At 46.5% G+C, this 20,905-nt stretch overlaps 1 protein-coding gene across 1 annotated transcript in view; it reads right to left on the bottom strand.

The window, feature by feature from the left end:
• Nucleotides 1–2,462: 2,462 nt before the first annotated feature.
• The window catches only part of PRDM16 (PR/SET domain 16), a 300,139-nt gene continuing 281,696 nt past the window's right edge, over nt 2,463–20,905 (bottom strand). Inside the window, exons 11-17 of the mRNA XM_059487466.1 lie at nt 18,131–18,300; nt 15,678–15,755; nt 9,943–10,112; nt 9,089–9,263; nt 8,222–8,452; nt 5,356–5,530; nt 2,463–2,675 (exon numbers count right to left, since the gene is read on the bottom strand). Coding sequence (XP_059343449.1) covers nt 2,541–2,675; nt 5,356–5,530; nt 8,222–8,452; nt 9,089–9,263; nt 9,943–10,112; nt 15,678–15,755; nt 18,131–18,300 — 1,134 coding nt within the window. The 3' untranslated portion in view covers nt 2,463–2,540. The remainder of the gene's footprint in view (nt 2,676–5,355; nt 5,531–8,221; nt 8,453–9,088; nt 9,264–9,942; nt 10,113–15,677; nt 15,756–18,130; nt 18,301–20,905) is intronic.

The following is a 20,905-nucleotide window of genomic DNA, read 5'->3' as shown; positions in this document are numbered from 1 at the left end:
CCCTCAGCTGCTCTGTGGAGCGTGATGCTGACCTGCCCTGAGGTTTCTTCAAGGGTGAACAAACCATGGTCAGAGCACACAAACGCTCACTGCTGCCCACAGATCCTGCTCCAGCACGGCAGAGAGATGCTCAGACAAGTAGTTTGTTCCAAACAAACCAGGAGTCCTGGAGCTGCAGCTGGAATGGGACAGGATGGATCCAGCCCCATGGTTAAGGCTGTTCCCATGTTCTCCTGGAGCAGGGCCAGCATCTCCCCTGGCCTCCTCCTCCTCCCAATCACTGGAACCTTCCTGTGATGGCCCAGGAGCTCCAAGGCAAAGGGGAGCTGAGGGATGATTGTCTGGAGATGAGCAGCACCACTGGCAGCACTGATGGGCTCATTTGGCACATGGACAAAATCTTCCTGCTCCCTGCTCATCCCACATCCAACCTCAGCAGCACCATTTTGGTCCTTCACTCCATACTCATATTAACATGATTTCTTCACAAGAATGAGAGCTAATGTAAAAAACAAATAGTGTTAAGGAAGAAATAAAAGAAGAAAGGAATTAACCCAAAATGACGAGTTCTATACAGATTAAAATAACTTCCATCAGGAGAAGAAAGAATTCTTTTATTATTTTCATGTTGGCCCCTGTGGGAATAATTTAAAGGCCAAGTGCCTGGGCAGGGCTGTGCTGCAGCCTGTGGGGATGGGATGGGATGGGATGGGATGGGATCAATGGGATGGGATCCATGGGATGGGATGGGATCAATGGGATGGGATGGGATGGGATGGGATGGGATGGGATGGGATGGGATGGGATGGGATGGGATGGGATGGGATAGATGGGATGGGATAATGGGAAGGGATGGGACAGGGCTGTCCCTCTCCTCCACAGAGCTGCAATTCCCCCAGCAGGGTTGGCTCTCTCCTACTCAGGAGCTTTGTGCAAATACAAGAAGCAGCTCGGTCACACCGCCTGGTGCTCTCAGAGCCTTGGGCACTTTCACAGGATGTTGTGGAAAACCAAAAAGGGGAGGGTGAATTTTGTTGGGAAAACACACTGGTGCTGCTAATTTACCTTTGTTCCCTCTGTACCAAAGCCCCCCTGGATGCTTTTGGGGACCGCTCCCCAAAATCAGCCCCACACATGCTCTTGGGTGCAAAGCTGACTTGCAAAGGTCTCACACCCAACTCTGACTCTGCTTTGCTCAGGGAGCTCGTTCCATTGTTTTGACCTGCTGGAATGAGGCTTCCCACATTAGACTGGCTTAGAACCCTCCATCTGCACTTTTCCATGGCTTTCCTAACCATTCCAAAAAGGAATGTCATCTCCAAATTCCCTGCTCCAACAGGGGAGAACAGCACAAAGCCCGCAGGATTTGTGGAGGCTGCTGTGTATCAGCCGACAAGATGAGGTTTGGAGGAATTGGAAATCACTCATAAAATCTCTGTGAGAAGTTTTAGAGTCAGAGAGACAGCTGGATTCTTATCTCCATGCTCTGCACCCCTGAGGCTGCTGGAGCATGGAAATATTCATCTTTCTACTTATAATATAGGCCAAGCAGCAGCAGGTGGCACAGAGGGAAAAACCAGGCCAAAGCAACGGTGTGAATCAGAGATCTGTGCCACAGATACCACCAGCACAGGGTGATGTCACCCTGAAACCCTGACACACCAGCAGAGACGTGTCTGAGCTGCCCTGGCTTTGCCCAGGACACATTTCCTCATGCACAACCAGGGAAGCCTTCACCCTGTGACCTCTCTGCTCGGGCAAATCCAAGCATTTCCAGGAGCTCCACCAGCCTGGCTGTGTCCCAGGCACTCCCAGGAAGGGCAGGGAGCTCTGCCAGCCTTGCTCAGGGCACATCCACGTCCGTGTGACATATTTGTCACCCCAACCTCAGCACTGTTCCAGGCTGGGAGCTGCATGTGGCTCACAATGACTGCAGGCAACGTGGCCTCACATTGGAGGAGCTTTGCTGGGAGCAAAGGACAGGATGGAGTTTCTGTGGGAGTGCAGAATTCTTTTGGGGGGGTCAGTTTAGTGGGTTGGATTTGTCTTTCTCTGGCATAACTCCAGTGGCTGTGTCACAGCTGCACCAGGGACAGGTCACACCTGGCTCTCTTCCCTTGGTGCTTCATTCAGCTGGATGGGGAAGGAAATGCTGCCCTGTGGTTCCAAGCTGTCATTCCTGCTCAGGCTGTGCTGGCTCAGTGACCTCAGTTTGGAAGGTTGGAGGGGGCCAATCTTTGATTGCACTGCTGCAATTTCGTGTCTTGCTCGTGCTGTTCCTACAGGCTGTGAAATTCCTGGGGCTGCTTCGGGGTTATCCAGTTTGGGAGAGGTTCATTGTGATAAATTAGAAAGGAAAGCTCTAGAGAGATAAAAATGCAGGGCGTGTGGGTCGGATGGGACAGGTTTCCTTCTCAGCCCAAAGTCCAGACGACTCCCTGAGGCCCTCTCATCCATCTTCTGCTCGCTGGGATTTTGCTGGGATGGCTGCAGCACCACCACTGCCTCACCCGGGCTCTGGCCAGTGCCTTGTGGACCTCTCAGAGGTGGTTGATGGGGTTAAAGGTCCCCGACTCTGAAGCTGCTCCTGCCATGTCCAGCCAAGCCCCCAGAGAGCTCTGGGAGGACGTGTGGAGGGGAGCGTTCTCAGACAGGGACAGCATCATTGCATAAGCCTGGGGAGAGAGAGAGGCAAGGGCAGGAGTGAGAGCACAGCAGGGAGGAACATTGTGTAAAACACAGCACCACCCAACCCTGCCCACCTGGGCCAGCAGCATCCTCTGTGCTGGGCTCAACTCACATCCATCCACCTCTCAAAAATCCCAGATTTGTCATGGTTTATAGGAGAGACCATCATTCCCACTGGTTTTCACAGGATCAAACCTATCCTGCACTGCCTGTGCTCAGTCACAAACCTCCACTACCTATCTCTCAAAAAACCCCAGGTTTGTAATGGTTTATAGGAGAAAGCATCATTCCCACTGGTTTTCACAGGATCAAACCTATCCTGTGCTCAGTCACAAACCTCCACAACCCATCTGTCAAAAAAATCCAGATTTGTCATGGTTTATAGGAGAAAGCATCATTCCCACTGGTTTTCACAGGATTTAACCCATCCTGCACTGCCTGTGCTCTGTGACAAAACTCTACATGATTTCAGGCTCTGAAGTAGCTGCTACTGGGGCTTGTTATTAAAAAATCACATCCCCAGAGATCAGTGAGGCTGGGTTGGGGCATCAATGCCCTGCATAAGCCTGGGGGACAGAGGGTTGCAAGGGCACATAGGATGGAGGAAAACTGTGTAAAACACAGCACCACCCAACTCTGTCCAGCAGCATCCTCTGGGCTGGACTCAACTCACATCCATCCACCTCTCAAAAACCCCAGATTTGTCATGGTTTATAGGAGAAAGGATCATTCCCACTGGTTTTCACAGGACTAAACCCATCCTGCACTGCCTGTGCTCTGTGACAAACCTCCACACGATTCCACGCTCTGCTCTCAGGGGAAAGCAGCTGTTAGTGGGGTTTGTTTTTTAAAAAATCACATCCCTAGAGATCAGTGAGGCTGGGTTGGGGCAGAAATGTCCAGTGGGAAGTGGTGAGCAGCTGCTCATCCTGCCCTGATGCTTGGCATGGCCCCACTGGTGATGCCAACATGGATATTTAGGGATGTGGAATTCTCATTGCCATGACCAGTGTGCCCAGGGTGGATTTATTGCTGCAGTGAAACCCTTAAAAGTTGTCTGGTGAGAGAAATGCAATGAGATTTGTTTGTTCTCTTAAGAAACTGCTGGTTCCTTGTAACCTGGCTGCTCTCCCTCCACCAGGACACAAGAATTGTCTCACACATCTCTCTGTGCCCTTTCTCAGCCCACAGGAATGATGTGAGGGCTCAGGCAGATGATAACCTCATACAGCAGAGGGGAAAACCAATGTCATTGCCACCCATGGCCTGAAAAAGAGGAGCACACAGTCCCCACCCTCCCTCCCTCCTTGGCTCAGGGAAGGAATACAGTTTTTGGGTTTTGTGGATACACACACACTTCTAAAATTGCTTAAAGCTAAGCCAAAGGAGTGTTGTGCTGCTCACACCAAGGTTTTATGTAACCTGCCAAAAGATGGGTCAAATTATTTAAGCTGCTTGTTGTGATTCAAGTGTAAAACAGAGTAAAAAATCAAAAACACTTTCCCCTATCCAAGCACAGGCCGTGGCAGGGTGGTACATTGGGAAAAAAACAAGCTGCTCCCAAAGAATTGGTGCATTTGGGATGTTAGTACACAGAGAAGAGTCAGGCAAGTGGCTTGTGTTTAAATGGGTGTCACCCCAAAAAACTGCTGAGCTCTCTCTTCCAGCAGCCCCTCCCCAGCCTCACCATTGGCACCCACTGTGAAGGAGGAAAAAACAAGAGATCAACTCCATAAACCCAGACTGGGTATTTTGGCTAATGAAAAAAACAGAAAGCACACACAGACCTGCCCCAAACCTCCAGATTTTTCTCAGAACTCCAAGAATCTCAGTAATTCTGAGATGCCATTCTGATGGTTTTTGGTGATTCTAAACTGATCTGGCTCACAGGGTTGGGATTTTTCTTTTCCATTTTCTGGTTTAGTTTTAGAAATCGAGGAGATAAACAAGGATACCCTCTAGACATGCTGGGTTGCAAGGCCTGGATGTATTCTTGGCTCTCACACCTGTTTTAATCAAACCCAAGGGCACTTTGTTGCTGTTTCTGCAGACCAAACCTCAGTGGTTACCAACAGAAGAGCCACCACAAAGTATAAATAAATAAGGAGTTATAAAAACATTTATACAGACAGATAAAAACACACAAATGACTCTCCCTTCCTGCACAGCCCTATTCTCACTGCACAGGCTGAGATAAATCCATCTAAAGGTGATGCCCACACCCTTCCTCCTCTATTTCAATTTAGTTGCAACGAGACACATTCATGTGTGTGCTAGAATTCCTGCTGGAAAGGGGGAATAACCTTCTGGAAGGGGAAAATAACCCACTGGAAAGGGGGAATAGCCTTCTGGAAGGGGAAAGTAACGCACTGGAAAGGGGGAATAGCCTTCTGGAAGGGGAAAGTAACGCACTGGAAAGGGGGAATAGCCTTCTGGAAGGGGAAAGTAACGCACTGGAAAGGGGGAATAGCCTTCTGGAAGGGGAAAGTAACGCACTGGAAAGGGGGAATAGCCTTCTGGAAGGGGAAAGTAACGCACTGGAAAGGGGGAATAGCCTTCTGGAAGGGGAAAGTAACGCACTGGAAAGGGGGAATAACCCTTGGCTGGAGGAGGCCAGCGGCTCCCTGATCTGGTGGCAAGCTAGGAAAACGTTCTGGATATACCCACCTGGTTTTTAGCCTGCCTGTACAGAGTCTGTTTTATTGCCTCAGAGTCTAAGGTGGAATTAAACACATCTTTAACTTCAAAGGCTTCCTCGGCCGCTTTGCGGAGATCCAGCCCCTTCCCAAAATTCGGCATCTGCTCCAAATCTAACAGGCCGGCTTCGTCCTCCTCAACACACCTGTACCAAGGACCAGGGGAAGGGGTGACCTGTGTTAGCTCGTCTGGCCCACAGCCTGCATGCACCACCCACGGGGGCTCACCAGCCACATGCGTGAAGGGACGGACAGACGGACACGGACACGGCATGGCATGGGGGGGAGTGAGGAGGAGGAGGTGGTGAGGCAGGCACGGGGCCTGCAATGCCTCGATAGGAAATGACTGGTCATGGTGACTGAACCTTAGAAGCTCCTCTTTTCACCTTCAGACCCTTGTTAGCTCTCTGTAAGAGTATAGGTCAGGTTCCCCATGACCCTTACTATTGGACAATTCCTAAAACTACTGTACCCTATATAAAGGGTAAATAAAGATATACTCCTATACCATATATAACTCCTATACTCCTATAAACTATATAACTCCTATACCCTATATAAAGGGTATATAGAGATATATTCCTCTACCCTATATAACTCCTATACTCCTATATCCTATAGAGGAATATATCTCTATATAGTTCCTGTATCCTATATAAAGAGTATAAAATATCAGAGTATAAAAATATACTCCTATACCTTATATAACTCCTATACCCTATATAACTCCTGTACCCTATATAAAGGGTATATAAAGATATACTCCTATACCAAATATAAAGATATACTCATATCTAACTCCTATACCCTATATAAAGGGTATATAAAGATATACTCTTATACTCATTGTAATACCTATACCCTATATAACTCCTATACCCTATATAAAAGGTATATAAAGATTTACTCCTATACCCTATATAACTCCTACACCCTATATAACTCCTATACTCCTATACCCTATATAATTCCTGTACCCTATATACAGAGTATATAAAAATATACTCCTATACCCTATATAACTTCTATACCCTATATAACTCCTATACCCTATATAAAGGGTATATAAAGAGCTTCTTTTGCACAGCTTGGTAAGAGCTGTCCCTGAGACCTTCACAGAAGATTCAGTAAAGACACCCCTGTGGAACCTCACACAGCCTTCTCCTCTCTCTCCCTGCGTCTGCCCAAAGCACTTAGCAAGCAAAGAGCTGAATTCACAAATGAGCTGATAATCCCTAAAGAGCTGAGCTTGCTAAGGTAGCCTGCAGCTCTGGAGCCTGCCTGAGGGGCCCAGACAGGTTGTGCTTAATTGGACTTCTCTGTCTTGGGCAGCCAGGATTGGGGAGACCCCAAAATGCCAGAGCTGCCTCAAAGTGGAAAGCAACAAGCAGCAGGTTCTGTGTCATCGCATTTCTCTTCACGGAGAAAAGCAAAGCACAGCTTCCCAAGAAATTTCTGGGATTCACGTTCTCTGAACCTCAGAGAAAGGAAAAACAATTCTTATCTCATTTGCTGCTCCTGTGTTTGTTCACAAGTGGAATGCATGGTGGAAGATTGTTTACCTGAAGGGAATTGATGACTGGATTCTGGTGTGAGTGTTTTGATTCACTGACCAGCTGGATCCAGGTGTGTGTGTGTCGAGAGAGTCATGAGATGCTGTGCAGTGGAGTGCTTGGCAGATTAGTTCAGATGTAATGTAATATAATATAGAACAATATAGAATAATAAAGTAACTAATTAGCCTTCAGTGACAGGTCTGCACCAAAACCAGCAGTGCTCTTAAGCTGGGTGAGGTATCACTTGGTGTTGTGTGGCTTGTGCTGGGAATACCCCCAGAAATTGGGGCAAGCTGCAGCAAAAAGAGAGCTGAGCCTGTGCTGTGTGCAGCAATCTTTCATTTTGATGGTGTAAAGACATGGCTTGATCTTGGGGCAAAAATCCTTCAATTTTTATAGAATAATGGGATCTGGTTTGGGTTGGGAGGGACCTTAAAGATTGTCTCATTTCACCCTCTGCCATGGGCTGGCCCAGGCTGCTCTCAACCCTGTCCAGCCTGGCCTTGGACACTTCCAGGGTGCTGCTCTGGGCACCCTGTGTCAGGCCTCAGCACCCTCACAGGGAAGGATTTCCCTTGAAGATCAAACCTGTATCTCTCCTCTTTCAGTGTAAATCCATCCTCCCTTGTCCTGTCACTCCAGGCCCCTGGAAAGAGTCTCCCTTCATATTTCCAGCAGCTTCCTTCAGGCACTGGAACCTCAGAGCCTTCTCTCCTCCAGGCTGAACAATCCCAGTTCCCTCAGCCTTTCCTGCCAGCAGAGCTGCTCCATCTCTCTGGTCACCCTGGGACCTCCTCTGGGTTCTCTGCAGCAGCTCCAGGTCCTCCCTGTGCTGGGACCCCAGGGCTGGAGGCAGCTCTGCAGGTGGGGTCTCACCTGGGCAGGGCAGAGGGGCAGAATCCCCTTTTTGCCAGAGCTCCAAGAATATTTTTCTCCAACTCAAAGGGCCATAACAGCACAAAAGGCATTGCACTGACACCTCTTCCCTTGCCCTGATCAGTTTTGGAGATAAAAATGACATCTGCTGAGCTGTGGCACCCTGAAAACTCTGGGTTTTGTGTCTGCTCTCCTGTTTAGACTCCTCAAGCCTTGGATATCATCTCAGCCTCTCCTTGCAGTCCACTTGTCTTGAGTCCCTCCCCAAAATGATGAAATGGAATCTGGAGTGAAGGTTTGGATCCAACCAGAGTTATGGCATGGCTTGGAGAACAAACCCACAGCACTCACGATGCACCACAGACACGGGCAGGGGTCTGAGCCCCCCGGGAATGGCCCCCTCACCTTCGGGTGTGGTCAAAGCTCATGGTGAGAGACGTGGGCTCCTCATCCTCCTCATCCTCGAACGCTCCCCGCGGCTCCGCTGTGGGCGACGCCGTCTCGTCCTGGGACTTCCCAGTCAGGCTGTCATCATCTTCCTCTTCCAGTTCTTCGTCCTCATCGTCCACATCTTCTGCCTTCTCGTTTGCCAGTCTGTGGCACTGGGAATTGCCATCAATATCCTGGATTTCTGGCCTGAAATGGTTGGTTGAAGGGCAGGGAGGAGAAAGAAGAAAGAAGGAAAAAGAAGGAAAAAGAAGGAAAAAGAAGGAAAAAGAAGGAAGGAAGGAAGGAAGGAAGGAAGGAAGGAAGGAAGGAAGGAAGGAAGGAAGGAAGGAAGGAAGGAAGGAAGGAAGGAAGGAAGGAAGGAAGGAAGGAAGGAAGGAAGGAAGGAAGGAAGGAAGGAAGGAAGGAAGGAAGGAAGGAAGGAAGGAAGGAAGGAAGGAAAAGGAAAAAGATGACAAATGTTTATGTCAAATATTCTCACTGTAATGAAAAACTTTGATAATGTTATACATAGGTATGAACACAGAGACATTTATATACATACATTTATATACACATACATATTATTTAAAATATAACAAAGAAGAAAACCAATGTGCTTCAGGCATTTAAAAATCACCCTTCACTGTTCCTAAGGGCCAATGAGCACGTTGAGAATGCGCCAACCCCAAGGCTTTTTGAACTACAAAAATTGATTTAAACACTGTTTTTTCATCTCTTAAAATTAACATTTGTGAAACAAGCAGCTTTCTTCCTTCTCTGGGCTCTATCCTCAACAATTTAAATATATATAATTATATATAATAATTTTATTTCCTTGCCTACCTTTTATCTGCTAAAGCTGATGCTTGATTCATCTCGCTGTTGGCAATAAAATTTCTGATTTCTGAGAAATAGGAATCCTCTTTTTCATCTAAAAGTGCATGGTTGTCTGATTCCGAGTTGGGGGAGGAGGCGCTGGTCCCAAGGTGGTTGGTGATGACTCCGGAGTGCTGGCTCACTGTGGGGCAGGAGAGACAACAGGAGTTATGAGGAAACAAATTAAGAATGTTCTCAACCGCCTTCTCACTTTATATTGATGGTTTAATACTCAAGAGGAAAGTCATGGAGCAAAGATCCCAAAGGAAAATTTTGTTTTCCAGACCAAAATACAGGTGATGTTTAGCATTTATGGACAATACACACAATTTAACAACCATTGCAGAGCTGTTTGCCTATAAATTTTCCATAATATATTTTTTTACCCATACTGCGAAATCACTTAATCACAGCAATTCATTCCTTTCATTTTTTTATGTCAAAGCCTCTTTATCTTCTTGAACTTCCAAAAAAAACCTACAAACTCATCCTTGGGGGGACAGTGCATTCCAGTAGGAGTTCCCAAGGGCCAAGCCCATGGAGTCTCCTCTCTTCAGAGATTCCCAGAGTGTTTCCCTACTTGGAACGTTCTATCAAAGATCCCAAAGGAAGATTGTATTTTCCAGACCAAAATACAGATGATATTTCACATTTATGGACAATGCACACAATTGTGCAAAACAAAACCTATTTATCTTCTCGAACTTCCAAAAAAACCCTACAAAAACCCTACAAACTCATCCTTGGGGGACAGCGCATTCCAGCAAGGCTTCCCAAGGGCCAAGACCATGGAGTCTCCTCTCTCCAGAGTGTTTTCCTACCTGGAACATTTTCATGCTCGTGCTTCTTCAGGTGCCTGTCGAGGTTGGTCTGCTGCCCGAAGCACCTGTTGCACAGGTGGCACTTGAATGGCTTCTCCTTGTTGTGGATGTTCCTGACGTGCCTCTGCAGGTTGGAGGAAATGCTGAATGACCTGTCACAGTATTTACACCTGGAAAACAACAGCAAAGGGTGCAACATGAAGAAAAAACCCAAAAAACAAAACAAAACAAAAAAAAAAAAAAAAAAGGAGAAAATCTGACTATCAAAACCCCAGGAAATGCTGGTCTATAAATCTTTACTCAGGAATAAAGATTGTGCTGAAGGAAGCACAAAGCATTAATCATCCCAGACAAATCTGATATTATTGTTACTCAAGGAGAACAAAGAAAGGATTAGGATTAATTAGGAAGTGAGTCATCCAAACAAATACGAGCTCGAGACACAATAATTACTTTTCCATGCATGGATGTAGGAATGAGAGAGGTGGATTTATTCCTTCCACTTTTTTTTGAGAGGAATCAGGTGAAATATGGCTGAGGAGGGAGGACAAGGAAGACAGAAGAAGAAAGAAGGGAGGTGAAATGTATAAAATAGTTATTAACTGGCAAATCCCTGCATGACAGTTAGCTGGACACACAGAAAATTCTGGCTTTATTTGTGAAATTCCTTGTGGTACTGCACATGCAGGGATTTCAGCATGGATTTAAAGGCAATTATTATTATTCTTATAGCAAAGAAATCCACCATCCTTTCCAAACAGGGTAAGATTTACTCCTAGGAGTGAATATCTGGTTTGTGATGAATGCAAGGAGCCAAGCCAGGATGTTCAGGGTGCTGAGAGATGTTCCCTCTCTGAGCTCAACCTCTGCAGGACCCACGGCAGATGGGCTGGGGGCTTGTTCAAAGTCACCACCCCCCTTTTTTGGGGTTTAGATTCCCTCCAAATAAATGGGAATTGGGAATTTTTGGGTTTAGATTCCCTCCAAATAAATGGGAATTGGGAATTTTGGAGTTTAGATTGCCTCCAAATAAATGGGAATTGCTCAGGTTGGTGGTGTGAGGGTTCGGAGCCGCTGATGGACTGAAGGTGGCAGCTCCGAGCTGCGCTGGAGAGTTTGGGTCTAAAACTCCTGAAAGCCTCATTCCTGCCCGAATCCCTCGTTCCATCTCCCTTTGAGCCTGTCACTTGTGCCGCAGCAAAGCTGCCGCCCCACGGCTCTGCTTCCAAAACCCACGAGCAGCAGAATCTGTCTCCGCCACAAATCCGGGGTGCTTCCAAAATTTCGGCTCTTCCCAAACCCTTGTAATCCCAGAAAGAACCCATTCCAACCGGCTCCAGATTCTGGATTTATTCCTGAATAAATCCACTCTGAGCTCTTCTAACCCACAGCAACATCTGCCCCACGGAGCTGAGCTACTCTTCCATGGAAATCCTGGAATTCCAGAATGGTTTTGGGATTCTAAACCCCATCCAGTGCCACCCCTGCCATGGTCAGGGACACCTTCCACTATCCCAGGTGGCTCCAAACTGGTCTTGGACACTCCCAGGGATGGGGCAGCCTGTGCCAGAGCCCTCCCAGCACTCCAGGACATGGAGATGGAGATTTTGGGAGTATCAGCAGCTCCTGATGTGCACAGACTCACCCCACGCCTGCCTCACTCAAGGATGGAGCTGGATGACACAGAGGACATGGGATTTCTCCCTACAGACACAACAGTGGAGGGGGAAAGATCCCTGCTGTGAAACACACACCCCCCATTTTCCAGATGTGCTCCAGCTGGGATTTTTACTCGTTCTCTAAAAATAAATCGATATTATTTTTGGAAAAAGAGGGGATACATTTATGAAACACTCTCTCTCTCTTGCTGGATGTTTATGGATTCCATGTCCACCTCCGAATTTCCCACTGCTAAATCTCCAACAAGAATAAAGATATTTCAAATAATGGGCCTTTATTAGGATTAAGCAAGGCAGAGAGCAAAATTTTTAAACCGCAGCATTTCCAGACTCTGAAAGTATTTAATTTTCTCTTTTTTTTTTTTTTTTCAAAACCCCCCAAACAACTCTAGAAAACAAGGAGGTATTTGAACATCAGCAAGAACAATCACACCGAGATTTATCAAGAACAATCTGTACAGAGAGGGAAACACGGATTTCCAGCACCAAGGAATTTGCTCTCAGATTCCTGTTCAGCACTCCAGCAAAATGCAATATCCAAACCTGCCAATATCCCAATATTCCTGATATTTCCATGAGATTTCCATGAGATTTTCAGCTTAAATCAGGAGCTCCCTTCTCATCCTTGAGTGGTTTTATCCAGCTCAGACCAGGAGCTCCCTTCTCATCCTGGATGATGCCAGGGGTTTTCTCTCCCTGCCTGTCCTCACCAGCTCCTAAAAAACCCTTTTTTTGTGAATCCCAATGCCTGGCACAGGGAATACCTGCCACAGTGGGCACGAGCATAACCCATATTCCCAGCCTGGCTGTCCCTGCCAGGAGCAGCTCCAGACATTTAAAAGCAAATCAAGGCAAGGAACGACCTGGCCTCCTCCACATCCATTTTATTTAGATGTTCAGGAAGCCTTTGAAAAGTTCCCTGCGACAGGTCCTGGCCCTAACCATGAGCTATGTGGATGCAGGGTCGGGAATGGGGAGGGATAAAGAGCTTGTTAAAAAAATAGGAACCAGAGGGGCACAGGGAAGGAGCAGGGAATGCAAAGGGATGAGGGAGATGTCTGGCGTTATTTGTGGTCCCAGAGGGGTCAGTGCTGGGAGCTCTGCTGGTTTTCATCTAAATAAATGGCCCAGGCAGAGGAACCAGCTGAAATTGAGGGAAAGAGGTGAATGGCGAGGGAGGAGAAGAATAAAACTCGAAGGCAGCGGTGTTTGCTCTGCAAACAGCCCCACAAAGCCTCTCCCTTATCAGCTGAAAACATCCAAAGAGGGAGGGAGGGACAGGGCTGGAGCTGCGGAGCTCGGACAGGAAATCCTGGGAGCTGCAGGAGCTCGGGTACCTGGGACAAAGCAAAGCCTGGGAATGTGGGGAGCATTACCCGAGTCACTCTCGTGAGGTTTTGCAGTGATCGGTGTGAGCTGGAGAGGCAGAATTGCAGGAAAAAACAAAAAAAAACACCAAAAAACCCCACATGAATAGCAACTCTCCCTCTGAGTGACTCCTCAGCCTCAAGTGCATTTATAGCAGGGTGAGCTCAAACTGCATTTTGAATACCAGAAAATGAGAAATATCTTCAATATTTATTGAACTGTGTGTAATTTAAATGACATGGTGGATGTCAGCTGTGGCTCTGAGTTCCAGCTTATTGCAGATAACAGGACACAAAGCCTCCAAGGGCCTTTTTATTCTGAATTCTGAAATACATAGTCCAGAATTTCAGGTTTGGTGCAGAAAAATAAAAAAAAGAGTGGAAAGAAACATGTTGAATTTCACTGTATGGCACAGGGGCTTGGAGTGTTTTCCAATAATTTGATTTTTAGGAAGTGCATCACCAGGTATTTCTCACTCTTCAGAGAACATGTTGAATTTTTTCTTTGTAAAAAGAATTTGCCTCATTATTGCTAATGTGCTATTAATTCCTACTTTATACATAATTACACTTAAGTAGAAGTTTGAGTGACTTCATAGTACCCCAAATAAACTCCAAAAAATTTCATCAGTGACCATCTGGAATCAAATCCAAGCCTTTATTTTCTAGCCCGTAGTCTTTAAGAACAAAGTAATTAATATTTGGATTAATACTTAAATTATTGTATATAAAAATATTTTTATAGGGTAGAAAAAATAATTAAACAATCAAAAACGAAGTTGCAAAGGAGACAACAGTAAAACGCCGAGAAATCAGCAACCTCCTTGTACCTGCCTGAAGTCAGCACTTAAAAACCAAGCTCTCCAAACAAGCCTGGCTGCCAAAGCTGCAAATCTCAGTTCTGTGAGAGGAAAAGCAAATCAATGATAATTAAAGCTCGTCTGCGAACGCAGCCCCTGCTCTCCGGAGTGCTGTTAGAATTCAACATTGTCCAGGAGTCAGACCTCTAAAAAACCCACACAGGCTATTTGCTGGGAGAAGACCAGATCAAATAAATCTTTATTTTCCTAACCTTTGTTAAGTTGCAAGTCTCCTTTTTTGGAAGAAAACCGAACTAAGGATCTCGGAATAATCAGGAGCGAGGGTTGCAGTGGACAGGGAACACACAGGCATATCAAATGACACAACCCCAAACATCACAGCAGGGGTATAATCCAAAATATATGTCTGCTTTGGGGGGGCTTTGGGGGGGGGGTGGTGGATTTTTAATTTACCTAATGTCTACACTAAAAATGCTGGATGGAAAATAAACGTGATTCTCAGCGTAGCGGGGATTACAATGTGGGAGAGTCAATTCTTAGGTTAAACTGAGCATAAAAATGTGATGTATTTGACCACATGGCCTTTTGCTGCTCATAAATTTGTGTTTCTCTTTATTTAATAACTGCTCCATTTGCTTTGTTGTGAACTTATGGCTGTGTATGAAACGCTGCAATATCAGCTACCCAAAACGAAATGGAATTGTTACCATTGTTTGACAACCTGCAAAACACTCCCTCACATCGTGGCAAACACAAGGCTTGATTTGCAGCAAGCTCTCAATTCATCATTCCTTCAGGTTTGCTCATTTCTGGACTTCATTCTAACAAAAAAGGCATTTTTTTTTCCCTCGATTTTTTTAAAACTACTTGCAACTCGCTGGGAGAAAATGCTGGGGGCAAAGATTTCCATGAGAAATAGTTATTTATATACCTAGGCACACATATTACATATATTTTCTTGTGAGTTTTATTCAGATTTAAAGCCCTGACTTGGGCAGGAGCCACTGGGCTGGGATGCTGTTCTTGTGGACACTAAAGCACCACAATCACATCACCTTGTCCCCAGCTAACAGAAAACAGCTCAGCTTTCTACCTTAAACACTCACAAACGTGTGAGACTGTGTGAATCCCCTCCTTCCAGCTCTCCCTTTAAACTCCATGATTTAATCTCAGAAACTACCAAAATTCTGTTTTATGGCAGGTAAATCAGCACGTTTTTGCATGTTGCATTTTCTCTTTATAAAAAGAATTCGCCTAGTGTATATTATGTTAAAGTAGGAATCAATAGCATGCTGTTCATGTGCTATTAATTCCTACTTTAGACATAATTAGACTTCTTAAGTAGAAGTTTGAGTGACTTCATAGCCCTCCAAAAAAAAAAGAAAATCAAAAAAATTTAATCAATGACCATCAAGAATCAAACTCAAGCCTTTGTTTTTTTGATCCCCTACTCCAGGCACCTCTGATGTGCATTAAGAAAAGAAAATAAAAACCAAAACCCCAGCTAGCTCCAGCAGTGAAGGTCCTGGCAAGCCCTTCAAACCAGCCTGAATTTCAGAGCCATTCAGCACCTTCAGCTGTCCTTGAGATGAATGGTTAACGTGAGTGTGAAACAACACTGCAAATCAGAGCCCTCATTTGCCAGCATACATCTAAATATAAGTTAAGTGTCTATCTTCGAGCTGCCAAGCCTGATTATTTTTGGCTGGTACACATAATATACAACCCTATGAATCACTCTGTGTAATGCTCCAGGCCTGTGGTATTCTGCTGGCACAGCTTTGTAGAGGAGAGGGGGGGGAAAAATACCAGAGTGGTGAGTGAGGAGTGTTTGGGAAAGGAGATTTTTTTATGGGGGACAACATCACCTGTAAGGCTGCTCCCCAGTGTGTGTCCGCAGGTGCCTCGTCAGGTTGGCTGAGCGTGGGAAGATCTTGCCACAGTACCTGGAGAGGGAAAACCAAAGGAAACCATCAGGAGAAGCAAAGGAAACCATCAGGAGAAGCAAAGGAAACCATCAGGAGAAACAAGGAATCCATCAGGAGAAGCAAAGGAATCCATCAGGAGAACTGTCGCAAGCATCTTTTTATGAAAAATCCTTTCCTTAGGATTTTTCCTCCTGAGAAGCTGAGAAGCCTCAGGAACAAAATGTAAACAATGGTTATCTGCTGTGTGGAATGCAACAGGTGGATCTTTGATTGGTCTCATGTGGTTGTTTCTAATTAATGGCCAATCACAGTCAGCTGGCTCAGACAGAGAGCCAAGCCACAAGCCTTTGTTATTATTCTTTCCTATTCTATTCCTGCTAGACTTCTGATGAAATCCTTTCTTCTATTCTTTTAGTATAGTTTTAATGTAATATATATCCTAAAATAATAAATCAAGCCTTCTGAAACATGGTGTCAGTTCCTTGTCTCTTCCCTCATCCTCGAACCCCTGTGAACACCATCACAGAGAACCAAAGGAAACCATCAGGAGAACCAAAGGAAACCATCAGGAGAGCCCAAGGATGCTGTGGGAAATGGATTTGTAGGGAATTCTCCAAACCTGACAGAAGGCTCACACAGTGTGCAAACCTTGAGATAAGAAATGCTGATTTAGCAATGCCATGGGATGGGACAGATGTTGCTGAGAGAGAAATGGAGCTAGAGACAAGTTTTAAAGGGTGGCCTTGGAAATAAGAATGGGTATTTTGGGGAAATAGAACTGTGAAAGATGCCACAACACCACCTGCGCCGCTCATTCTGACACCCCTCCCAAAAATCCCTTTGTGTGCCCACATGAGCTCATCCCTGACGGGGAGGGCACATCTCCCAGCCCAGGGTCACAGGGTTACAGAGCACCAGGAGCAGCTGAGGGAGCTGGGAGGGCTCAGCCTGGAGAGAAGGAAGCTCAGGAAGAACATTCTCACTCCTACAGCTCCCTGACAGGAGGGTGCAGCCACATGGGGTCAGGCTCTGCTCCCACAGAATGGGGACAGGACAATAGGAAACAGCCCCAAGTTGCACCAGAGGAGGTTTAGATTGGATAATTGGGATTTTTTTTTTTTTTTCACAGAAAAGCTTGTCGGACTTTGGAATGGGATACCCAGGGAGGTGGTGGAATCACTATCCCTGGAAGTGTTCAAAGGAAGTGTGGACAAGGCACTTGAAGGCAGGGTTTAACTACAGCATTCCTGCATCAGGGAACAGAGGGTTTAATCATTGCCTGGGCAGATTGGCACTTGAGATGTTTCTGCATCTCCTTTATAGCCCTGTTGATGTGCTCATCAAACAGAATCTGCTCTTTCATCCTTGGAATTCACAGAATTTTCTCTGGATAAAGGCTGCAGCACTATGGGTTAGAAGGCTGACAGCTGCTTAGAGCGAGGAAATGCAGATGTAGGAAATTAATAAAGGAAGGAATTGTGTTCCCCCATGAATCCAGCTCACAGTAAAATCAAAAAGGTATAAATAAAAACACTAATTGGGAAATAACAACTCCTTTTGTAGGAGGAAACCATGACAGACTTTCCTTAATTCAGAGACTTTCAGCTGTCCTGAAGATGAGCAGTTAATGTGAGTGCTCCCCAGCAACGAAAATCCAAATGTTAACTTGTGAATGTGCATCTAAAATTTAAGTTTAGTCCCTTTTGTAAATAGAAACCTCAAATTTCTAAATACTCAACTGAAATCCGAGCCTGTAGCTCTTGTGGCAAAATTGAACATAAGAGACACATCAACCAAAGTTTGTACCCACTTTTTGCACCCAAAAAAGTCCCCTCAGCAGGAGCCACCATGAGAACTTTGAAACTGCATAAAACTGCGACAGGAGACAGAGGTATTTAATTTATTATTAAATTGATCTGCTTAAATTTGGAGCTGGATGGGTACGTGAGGAGTTCTGTGGATAGAACAGTTTGAAAATTTGTTTCCTGCATGCCATTTTTAAAAATTCAATCATTTTTCCACAGCTGAGGTTGGCTATACCCGGGACTGGCATTGGGAACGGCGGCGCTCGCCGCTGCACGCCAGAGACTTGGCCTGGGGAGCTGGGCTTGCTTGAGAATCTCCAGATCTGCTCCCAAGGTTATTAAAAATTACAAAGCAAACAGAAGACACTGATTTCCTACCAGACAAAACAAGCTATTTCAGAGGGAATTAGTCATCCCAGCTCTGCTCTAATTCCGCCGCTCCTGGCGGAGATGTCGGCGCGGAGCTGCTCCACTCCCTGCTGGTGCCCAGTGCCCAGCTGGGCTGGCACATCCTGGGCTATTCCCACATCCCTGGGGTGTTTCCATGCCCTGGGGGTCAGTGTGGACGCCGTGGGGTGCCCGGCTCACCTGCAGGTGTAGCGCTCCTTGCCCTTGCGCAGGATGGGGTCGGAGAGCGTTGGCGGCGGCGATCTGAAGTTGAAGGGGTGGTGGGGAAGGGGCTGCAGGGATGAACCAGAGTCGGCTTTCATGGCTGCAAAGCTCTCCAGTTTCTCTGTCATCGTCTCGATGGCTGACATCTGCAAGGACAAGGAGATAGCTGCTCTCAGAGGAATCCCTGGGAAGGGCAAGATCTGATGCACAAAACGCCGGTTTTGGTTGGGCAAAGCCTCCTGCTGGTGTTGGCTGTCTTGGAAGTTGGAGGCACGGTGGGAAATGGAGCCACTGGATCCAGCCAGGAATGACGGGAGTAGTGTATTGGTCATGGAGAAAGCAGGAAAGGCACAACTGGCAAAGCCAGGCATTTAGGTCCAGAAATGAGCACTTGTTCACTTTCTGCAGTGTGCATGTGCTCACTTTCAAAAATTACCTCAGAATACACCTAAGACACCAATTTTTTATCAGGAACTCCACTGAAATTTTTACTGGGAAAATTCTGAAACTAAACACAATGGTCAGAGACCCTGAGGTAGAACTCAGTACCAAAGTCTTGGGAGTTCTAATTTCTCCTACAGCATCCAGAGGGCTCAGAAGGACAGGGCAGTGAGGGGTGGGTGGGGAGGCAGGGACACAAACCCAGGAAAGGTGGAACAGGCAAGTTTTGGGCCCAAAGCAGAAGAATCCTGGCCAGAGTGGAGTGGGAAGGATGTGTGATGGCTGCTCAGGGAGCTGAGAGAGGAGAGGAGAGGTGGAAGGGGTGAAGAGGGGAAGAGGAGGAGTTGGGATCAGGCTCAGGATGGAGTGGATCCACAGGGAGCTTGCTGGTGAAGAGGCCAACACTTTAATTATGGCTAGGAAAGGTTCAGCACCTCCTAAAGGTGATGGAAGGATGGGTGGGAGGTTGCTGAGTTTCCTGGAGTCAAAGGGAGCTCCAGCCAAACCACTGGATGTGAGCGACGGCTGGGTGAGTTACGGGCAGGAGGGGCAGCACCTACACATCCTACACATCCCTTTGGGGTGGGAGCAGCTGGCATGCAGGCCTGGAGCTCGCAGAATGACCCTGGATGCTTGCTCAGATTCAGTTTGTGTGACTTGGCCTTGTTCTCACAGACACGAGATTAAACACGACACCAGAAAGAGGGAGAAAGGGAAAACCCTGGAGATACAGCAGAAGGATAAAGCAGAAAAGGAAAGAATGAAGCTGGGCCATGTGCAAAAAAGTAAAAAATGAATCTGCATAAAAATCCTGCCTGAAGAACAGCACTTTTACTTTCATTACAGCGCAACAGGAAATCCAAGTCCGAGAGAGCAGCGCCGCTCGGCCGCCGCCGCCGGCTCCTCCGACGTCCAGCTCTGTGCACTCCTGAGAGCACTCTGGAGATACCAGGGGCAGAAGAGAGGGCTAAAACAAACAAGGCAGCAATAAAGCTGCCTCCTGGCCGCGCTGACATCAGTGGGACAGGCGGAGGCAGCCGGGGCAGCAGCGAGGAGCGGAAGGCAGTAGGAAGCCATACATCACCCCGAGATGCTCGATTGTACAGGAAGGGCTGACCTTTTGCACGTTTACACTTTATTAAACTGGGCTTTAAAAGGGTTGGGGGGGGAGGGGGGGAGCAGAGGGAGAAGAGAGCCAAGATATTGTTTAAAAATATATGGCTGTGAAAAAAAAAGTTGGCTTAATCACCCCTGAAGACATTGTGAGGGCTGACAAGCATTCATAAGCTGTTAAAAAAGAGGAGTAGTAACCCCCATTTCTCGATAATAGATCCACAGCCCCTTAGCTGGAGGCTCCCAGCCCATGATAAATAGTAAGTAATACTTAGCACCAGCCACTTGAAAAGGTTACTTGATCATTTACGGCACCAGCTCTGCCCCAGCTGCCAGTCATGCAACAAAACCATCACGTTAAAAAGCTCTCCGGACCTTTCAGAGCCGAGCTCTCAGCCCTTCACCCAGGTACCTGGAGCTCTCCTTTGTTGTGCCCTGTTCTTTAGGCACTTAGTCAGAGATATTTGCTGGCTTGAGAGCCGTAGGCTGGTTTTAAAATTCTAAACACTGGCCATGGCCTCTCTAGTGGCAAAGGCACTTTGCTATTTAGAGAACAACTGCCTGGTTATAATAAAACAGAAAGGGGGAAGAAAAGAAACTTAACAGGTGAGGAAAGGCTTTCCATTAAGTTATCAAAAAGTTACACGGGTTATTTATGTTGTCCAGAGTTTCATTTGGAATAGACAATGTAGGAAAGCTCCCAGGGAGCAAAGGAACTTCTGCCAACGACTGGCTAAGAAATAAGAGCTGCCTAAAATTCATTTTGAGAGAGGAAACCTCTCCTGAACGCTTTTATCACATCTTCTGGCTTCATCACATCCCGGTGAGGGCACTCTGAGAGAGCTGGGGATTACTCACAGAGGAAAAGGCTGAGACCAGACTCATGTTAGGAGTGAGAAAAGCCTGGGTAGAACGTGACTCTGACTGGTTGGTTTATGGTTTAGGACCAACGTGACTCCACCGTTGGTCCTAATGAAGAAAGCAGAAGCAGGAACCCTGAAAATGTGATTTCTTAGGAAAAGATCCAGGATCCAGAATTCTTAGCAATGCTGGATCCAGGGAATTGTCACAGCCTCAAGGCTGCCAGAGCTCTCAGACACAGGGTGGGATTGTTGGGGTGTCCTGTGCAGGGCACAGGTTGGACTGGATGGTCCTTCCAGCTCAGGATATTAACACTGGAGATTCTGTGATAATGCT

Source organism: Ammospiza nelsoni, chromosome 22 (genome assembly GCF_027579445.1).
Source record: "Ammospiza nelsoni isolate bAmmNel1 chromosome 22, bAmmNel1.pri, whole genome shotgun sequence".
Classification (NCBI taxonomy): domain Eukaryota; kingdom Metazoa; phylum Chordata; class Aves; order Passeriformes; family Passerellidae; genus Ammospiza; species Ammospiza nelsoni.
Note: the sequence above shows the minus strand (reverse complement) of the source record. Positions and strands in the feature narration are given on the sequence as shown.